Source organism: Cajanus cajan, chromosome 1 (assembly GCF_000230855.2).
Source record: "Cajanus cajan strain Asha chromosome 1, NIPB_CcT2T_4, whole genome shotgun sequence".
In the NCBI taxonomy this organism is placed as follows: Eukaryota; Viridiplantae; Streptophyta; class Magnoliopsida; order Fabales; family Fabaceae; genus Cajanus; species Cajanus cajan.
In genome coordinates, this window is record NC_138517.1 from 76,339,440 (window position 1) to 76,348,051 (window position 8,612).

The following is an 8,612-nucleotide window of genomic DNA, read 5'->3' on the forward strand; positions in this document are numbered from 1 at the left end:
TTTTTCAAAATAATAGCTAAATTCATTGATATTATGTACAAGGAAAACATTTATACAATTCATGTTCCAACAGATAGAAATACTACTGAAAATTTTTTAAATACCAAAGGAACCAATGATTCTAAGTTCTAATGGTCTTATGTACAGTTTGAGTATCAAAATTTCCTGAGAAATACCATTGACTAAGGTGTCCATCAAAAAGCTTCAGATGCAAATTTTCTTTGGCCAGTCTCTAGATGCAAATTGATGCTTTTGAAGTCCGTTGATGCATACCAAGGATGATCACAATTACAGTTACGTCATCATGGTACTTCCTCCTCCTCCCATCTGGAACATTCATCAACTCTTCCATGCTGAAACCTGCAAGAGAATCCACTTATGTAATCAATCATAAAACGACGTAAATTTATATTCAAGCAAATCAAATTAAATTTAGCATGTGATCTTGAAAAATGACCTGCAGAATCAGCTGCTCTTGCAACTAGTTGCTCAATAAGAAATTTTGCTGGATCGCCAAAAGGATTTCTCAAGATATAAGACTCTACAAGCTTTACTGCTTCATCATTGCTGAAGAAGTCAAATAAACCATCACTCCCAACTATAACAAATTGATCAGAATCTGAGATTTTGTGCACATTCAGCGATGGATCAGTTGATATATATGGTGGGCTTGTAAGATCACGTACTCGAAGGATTCCTATCAATGCATCATTAAGATTTTTCTGTGGGGAAAAAAAATAAGAAAATCAAGTCTATTTGTTTGGTAGGACAAATAGTTTACTCTTGCATAATTGGGTTTATAAACCAGCAAACTCAATAAATGCAAGACACTTCCATCCTCTCATCATTAGTAGCTTGGATATCAATAAAGAGATATTATAATAACCTTACATCTTTTCTTACCTGGAAAAAAGATCAGAATTTAAAATCTTTGGGAAATTTATTGGCTATAATATAAAAATGAATGCCAACCTTTTTCAAGTAGCCTGCTCCTAAAGCTCGTGTAACCTTTAGTTTTCCCTTCACTTTCCCGGCTACTACGGTTTTAGGATCATCAGGATGATCAGCGAGAATTCGAGCTCTTTCAGCTTCATTGTCAACAGTATGACTATCTGTGAGCTGGATAGGCTTCAATCTCTCATTCCCACTCATTCTGTTATCTGTGCTGCATGTTGCCAATACTGCTCTGCTGTCGCCTAGATTAAGTGTATATAGATGATTCCCATGAATAAGCACAAGTAAAACACAAGATCCAACTGAAACTAAATCTGGCCGTTCCTCCATTTCTTGCTCAACCATGTACAGGAAATCATTCTCAACCTGACTAAGAACATGCTGGAGGCCATCAAGTACTGTTTGTGAAAATGATTTAGGAGATGCTTCTGACTTGGAAGGTGGAGTACTGTTTGCAAAACAGTCAAGAATAGAATTGTTTCCCTTAAATGTTAACAGAGATTGATGCTCCTGAAGAATAAGACTATCATCCAAATTATATTGAAAGGATCCACCCATATCCACATCGTCAGAAACTTTTATGGAATCTGGTTCCAAATCCCAGCATAACATATTTATGATAGTGTCGTAAAGGGTACCAGCCAGAAAGTCAGCTGCATCTCTCCCATTAAATCCATCATAAATTGCACAGAAGAGCCAGCCTTTTTCTTCAGAACAAACTGCTTGAACTCTATCTTCACCAGCAGCTCCTCCAGCAACCTGAACTTCCATGGCATTGAGAAAACCTTCACTTCTAGAAGGAGCACTCATGGATTTTAATGAACAAGGGTCATATTCAAGCATATTACTTGGAGTGGATGGACTGCAACTTAGGTTTGACAAACTACTATGGACAGAAGACGATAATATGTCCAACTTTGGAAAACTCGACGAGGAGGGTACCTTACGAAATGATTTAGGAGAGTCCAAACTCGGAAGGATTTCTTCTCCTATTACTCCATTGCAGATGTTTGTGTTGGCAAGTGTAGCATTTGCACTTAAGGCAGCCCCGGACAAGCAGGAGAAACTGCTTGTTCTGTGGATTTCATTGCAAGGTACGCCTCTATCACTATTGCATTGATAGCCAAAACTTATTTTAAGTTCACCCTCAGGGCTAAGCATGATGATCTCCTGGGTCAAGAAATCCATTCTCAACACTATCAACATCACAGGTATTTAGGTCTAATAGAGAAACTTTCAGACACATGTGAAATGCACACACACATTGTTAGCATATCAGCAGAAAACATGAAAGGGAAAACTTCAGATTATTATTGATCAACCTACTAACAATGTACAATCCTTATTGTTTAAATACAAAAGCTAGAGTTAGCTTGAAAACAGAAAACGGTTAAGAAGATAACCAAAAGATATTTGACTAAACTAATTAGATAAAATATAACGGATTAAAGTGTTAATCCTAATACCCCTTCTCAAGTTGGGTGATAAATGTTTAATAAACCCAACTTGGAGATAGCAGTATGAAATGGTTTAGGAAATAATGCTTTTGTAAAAGCATCAGCCAATTGATTTGCAGACAGAACATGAATCAAATGTAGAAGACCCTCTTGAATTTTGATGCGAATTAGGTGACAATCCACTTCAATGTGTTTTGTTCTTTCATGAAATGTTGGATTTTTGGAAATTTGTATAGCTGATTGACTATCAGAAAAGGTTGCAAATGGAGTTGGAATTTTGATATGCATACTATCACACAAGTATTTAAGCCACTGTAACTCACATGTAAGAGAGGCCAATGCTCTATATTCAGCTTCGGATGATGATCTGGAAACAGTGGATTGTTTCTTGGATTTCCATGAAATTAGAGAGTTGCCTATAAAAACACAATAACCGGTAACAGATCTGCGGGTAGTGGCACAAGTGGCCCAATCTGAGTCGGAAAAAGCTTGAATTTTCAATGGATTGGTGGAGGAATAAAACAAACCAAGACCAGGAGCACCTTTAAGATATCTAACAATTCTTAGAGCAGCCTGCATATGAGGTTCTCTGGGCTTAGAAACAAATTGACTCAATTGTTGGACAGAAAAACTTATATCTGGCCGAGTATTTGTCAAATATAGAAGCCTGCCAATTAGTCTTCTAAAAACAGTGGGATCATGTAACAAGTCACCATGATCAACATGTAACTTCATGGCTGGATCTGCAGGAGTTGGAGCAGGTTTACATCCAAGGAGACCTGTTTCATCAATTAATTCTAAACAGTATTTTCTTTGATTTAAAAGAATCCCCTTCTTAGATCTAGCAACTTCAAGGCCTAGGAAGAACTTTAAGGAACCAAGATCTTTGATATGAAATTTATTATGAAGATGAGCCTTGACTTTCTTAATTTCTGTCATATCATTGCCACTGAGGACTATGTCATCAACATAGATTAAAAGTATAGTAATAGAAGACCCTGTAAAATTTACAAATAATGAATGATCTGCAAAACTTTGCTTGTAACCCATTAAGGTAAGTTCTGAGGTGAGTTTTTGGTTCCAATTTCGACTGGCCTGTTTAAGGCCATAAAGGGATTTTTCTAGTTTGCAAACTAGTTTGGATGAAGGTAATCTTAAACCTTGAGGGGGTCTCATGTATACTTCCTCATCTAGGTCCCCATGCAGAAATGCATTATCTATATCTAATTGATGTATGAACCAATTATGAGATGAAGCAAGAGCAAGTAAAAACCTTATTGAAGTAATCTTAGCAACCGGTGAGAAAGTTTCAAAATAGTCAATTCCCTCAGTTTGTGTAAAGCCTTTGGCTACTAGCCTAGCCTTATATCGTTCCACAGTACCATTTGCTTTATGCTTAGTTCTGTAAACCCATTTACATCCAATTAACTTCTTTCCTGGAGGAAGAGTTACCAAAGACCAAGTTCTATTTCTTTCTAAGGCATCAAGTTCAGCAATCATAGCTTGTTTCCAACAGTCTTTTGTGCTAGCTTCTTTGAAACTTGTAGGCTCAATATGTGCAGATATGGAATTACAAAAGAAGGTATGATCAGTAGAACATTTTGAATATGACATATATAAATGCATAGGATAAAGAGAATTAGAAGTAGAATCAGAAGAAACAGTATTGTAACAGTGATATTGATCTAAGTATCCGGGTCTAGATTTAGATCTCAAAGAGACACGGGTAGTAATAGGTTGAATTTGTCCAGTTTCTATTGGAATAGATTGCGACATCTCAATAGGAGGGTCTTGAGTATGATTTTCAAAATTGTTAGAAGCATTTTCAATAGAGTTGGGATTATTAGTTAAATGATCACTATAGGATGGAAAAAAATCATATGGCTGAAAAATATTGTCATTACTGATAGGTACAATATTAGAATTAGATTGATTATCAAAAACATTGATGTATGGAAAAACTGTTTGATGAAAAATAGCATGTCTGGATAATAAGATAGATTTTGAGTGCAAATTAAAAAGAACAAAACCTTTAGTTCCAGTTTTAAAACCAAGGAAAATGCATTTGTGTGCTCTCGGTTCTAACTTGTTTCTTCCTCCAGATAAAGTAGAAACATAAGCAAGACAGCCAAATGTTTTTAAATCATGCAGATTTGGCTTTTGATTAAAGATCATTTCAAATGGAGATTTGTTGTTAAGGAAAGGAGTTGGTAATCTATTTATAATATGCACAGCATGTTTTATGGCAAATGACCAGAATGACTTAGGAACTTTAGACTGAAAGAGAAGTGATCTACAGACATTCAAGATATGTTGATGCTTCCTTTCAACAATTCCATTTTGTTGAGGGGTCTCAACACAGCTTGTTTCATGAAGAATTCCTTTAGTATTAAAAAAATCTTTAAGAATAAATTCTTTTCCATTGTCTGATCTAAGCTTCTTTAATTTGCATGAAAACTGATTTTCAGTAAGAAGGATAAAATTTTGTAAAATACTCCTAACCTCAGTTTTATTTTTCATGAGATGAATCCATGTGAAACGACTATAATCATCTACTATAGTTAAAAAGTATTTGTAACCTTCAATAGATTGAACATTTAAGGGACCCCAGATATCAACATGAATAAGTTCAAAAAAATGTGTAGATTTGGTTATACTTATAGGAAAAGATAATTTCTTTTGCTTAGCAAAAGAACAAGTGTCGCAAGCATCAATTTTATGAAAAGGAATATCAGTATGATGAGAAGAAATGATTTGAAGAATTTTATTAGAGGGGTGACCCAATTTATTGTGCCATACAGAGCCAATATCAGTAATGTGTTTGTTATATGAAACAGAATTACAATCTGCTATTCCAATAGAAGAAGTAGACAATTCATTTTGTTCCAAGAGCTGAAACAATCCGTGATTCTTCTTAACTACTCCAATCCTCTTGAAGGTATCTGCACAATAATACAATTGTTTTGACAAAATACCACAATGCAATCATTGGTGGCAATAAGTTTTGGAATTGAAATCAAATGTACTGTGAAGTCAGGTACATATAAAACGTTATGGAGAACCAAGTTATTAAGATGAATGGTGCCTGTAAAGCTAGCAACAGAGTATTGATTATTAGGTAGTCTAATAGATATAGGTTTAATGGGTGTAAGAGTATTAAAACTAGCTTTAGAGGGGCAAATATGGTCAGTGGCACCACTATCCAATATCCATCTAGGTTGAAAAGAAGGAATACCTGGATGATTATCAGTGCTTTGATAAGCACTGTTGACAGAAGAATTATTGGTTGGGGGTTGTTGAAGAAGAGCTAAAAGAGCCTGATATTCATCCCGAGAGAAATAGAATTTGTTCTGAGATTTAGTTTCCTCCAGTACAGAAGTATCTTGAACGCTTGTGGATTCAGTTTCAGCATTGTTGGCAGAAGATTTTGTGGAATTAGAAGGCAGATTGTTGTTGTTTTTGTAGCCAGGAGGGAATCCATATATTTGAAAACATGTATCTATGTTGTGGTTGGTTTTTCTGCAGTTAGTGCAGAATTTTGTGGTTTTATTGTTTCCTCTACCATTAGCTCTGCCAAATCTTCCACCACCACGAGTATTAGTGAAGCCACCTCTATTTGGGAAAGTAGTTTTGGTTGAATCGGAATTAATTGTTGCTAAAGCTATAGACTCTTGAGAATTTGATCCACCAAATTCACGTTCTTGTTGAAGTATCAAGGAAAAAGTGTGAACCATATCAGGCATAGGTTCCATTAACATCACTTGAGATCTGACTTGGGAAAATTCATCATTAAGGCCTCGTAGAAATTTAATAACACAATCATCATCACGTTCTTTTTGAATCTTGGCAATAAGACCACAAGAGCATGTAACTGAACACTTACATACCAAAATCGTGCGATACATGGATAATTCCTTCCAAAGAATTCGTAAACGAGTATAGTATTGAGACACAGAGAGATCACCTTGTTTGAGTTGTTGTACCTCCTCTTGAAGATCAGCAATTCTGAATTTGTCGCCATGGGTGAAACGATCGCAAAGATCTTTCCAAATTTCAGCAGCGGTATCCATCCACATGACAGATTGCTTTATGTCAGAGGTCATAGATCGCGTTAACCATGACATTACCATCTTGTTGCAGCGACGCCATGCCTCATGCAAAGGATCTTTTGAATCTGGACATGGAATCTTGCCAAGAATAAAGTGTTCTTTGTTCTTTGTTTCCAGAGCCACGAGCATATCGTGTTTCCATTGTTGAAAATTAGTATCAGAAAGTAATGGTGTGACGAGAACAAGAGCTGGATTTTCTCCAGGATGAAGAAAGTACGGATTGCTTGGGTTGATAAGGTGATCGGAAAGTTGGTTTTGGTTGGAATTTTTATTGGATTCTGCCATGGTTGGTAAAGAATAGATGAAAAAGGAAAGGTTCAATGAAATTAAAGGAATGCGGAAGTTATGGATCTTGAGGACGATGATACCATGTTAGCATATCAGCAGAAAACATGAAAGGGAAAACTTCAGATTATTATTGATCAACCTACTAACAATGTACAATCCTTATTGTTTAAATACAAAAGCTAGAGTTAGCTTGAAAACAGAAAACGGTTAAGAAGATAACCAAAAGATATTTGACTAAACTAATTAGATAAAATATAACGGATTAAAGTGTTAATCCTAATACACATATCAACTCAGAGCATGAAAGGTGTGAGGAGTTAATCTTGACTAAACAATCATGAATGTGAAATTTAAAAGACTAGATATCTGTTCGATAGTAGATGATACAATAAATTCAATAATAATCAATAATCGCTAAGATAGACTTTCATATCATCTTAAGAATGGGTTATGACCTCACTCAACCTTACAAAAACGACTTATAAGATGAATATTAATTTTACTCATACACACTTGTATGATCTTATTTCTAGTTTACGTAAAAGCTCCAACAATTCCTTTCATGACGTAAAAATCACTGAAACATACGACAATTAAACAAACAAAGAAATAACAACGCTAAGCCAAATTAGCTAGAACAAATACAAATAGCATTCACACAAATATAACCAATTAGGAGTAAAATCTTCAATCATCAGATTAAGATGGATCAAATTAAGCCTAATAGACCTAAAACATCACTGACATATGGCTGAAAACCTTGAAGTATGAGTGTTGGCTTCCTTGTATGTGGAGAAAAACTATATCTAAGGGAAATTATATATATATCTGTAGAGATGAGTGTCTAGATGATCATCCTTTGTTGATAGTAAAACCATGATGAGACATAATGAAGAATGAAAAGAGAAAAGGAAAGGGCAGTTACGTAGGAATAATAGATAGCGGAGAATGGAAGCAGAGGTGAGAGAGAGTGAAGGAACTGAGAATGCAAACATAGGTCGTTGGAAATTCGGATGGTAGAGAAGACAAGGGAAGAGGGAATGTGGTGTGTGTTCAAATCGAATTACTACGCTTTCATGCCTCACGTTTCCATCTAACTAAAACTCTCCATCAATAATATATCACTTCATACTCCTATGATATCTTTCATTTTCTTTTTAGTATTGTATTTAATTTACTTTTCTTTCTTACAATTTTATTTTTAAATTTTATAATTTATATATTCTATTTTAGTTTTTTATACATGTTTTTTTTTTGTCTAACTGTTTCATAAACTTTACAATATAGACAAAAAAAAAAGTAAAATTCATAAACTTAAAAATAGAATCAATTTCTTAAAATATTGGAATTCATTTTAGTATTTGATTTCTTCTGATAAATATTCTCCAATTAAAAAACTTAGATATAAAGAAAAAGGTTTAATTTGCATAAAACCTATTTACACACATCCTACTAAAGATAACATTTATTCCATGATTAAATATATTTTTAGTTAATGAACTTTTGTCAATTTTTGTTTTAATTATGAACAAATTTTATTTAATTTTAGTCTTTAGAAATTTTCTCCTTAAACAAATACATTTAATTCTAAGGCTTAAAATGTTAATAAGTGAAAAAGTTTAAGGATTAAAAATAAAAAATAGTAAACGTTTAAGAACTAAAATTAATATTAAAAAAATTTGTTTATCAGAATATCACAACACATGTTAGGATAATAGGATGTCATGACTATATTTCTATTAAATATTTGAATATTAAGTTGATAGATAACATAAAACTTCACGATTAAAATAATAAATGTATC

General features: G+C 34.0%; 1 protein-coding gene across 13 annotated transcripts; it reads right to left on the reverse strand.

Annotated features, from left to right (window-relative positions):
* LOC109804251 (putative protein phosphatase 2C 40) lies at positions 1 to 7,893 on the reverse strand. 13 transcript variants are annotated; one of them, XM_083062949.1, is made up of 5 exons: positions 6,376 to 6,570; positions 1,897 to 2,124; positions 973 to 1,713; positions 458 to 722; positions 1 to 360 (listed from the first exon to the last, which is right to left on the reverse strand). In XM_083062949.1, the coding sequence occupies exons 1-5, from the start codon at positions 6,430 to 6,432 to the stop codon at positions 233 to 235; spliced, it is 1,419 nt and encodes a 472-aa protein (XP_082919075.1). In that variant the 5' UTR covers positions 6,433 to 6,570; the 3' UTR covers positions 1 to 232. The 13 variants fall into 13 exon arrangements, with proteins under 13 accessions (XP_082919075.1, XP_029128126.1, XP_020221633.1 ...); XM_029272293.2 differs by lacking the exon at positions 6,376 to 6,570 and adding an exon at positions 7,568 to 7,893 and having other exon boundaries at positions 973 to 2,124; XM_020366044.3 differs by lacking the exon at positions 6,376 to 6,570 and adding an exon at positions 7,554 to 7,893 and having other exon boundaries at positions 973 to 2,124.
* Positions 7,894 to 8,612: the final 719 nt, after the last annotated feature.

What these genes read in the sequence shown, in the direction of transcription:
- LOC109804251 (XM_083062891.1), bottom strand. Translation starts at nt 6,805, where the DNA reads ATGGCAGAATCCAATAAAAATTCCAACCAAAACCAACTTTCCGATCAC. An exon ending in AAGCACTGATAATCATCCAG is followed by an intron (nt 5,354 to 5,646) that starts GTATTCCTTCTT and finishes ATTATTGTGCAG; the next exon opens with ATACCTTCAAGAGGATTGGA.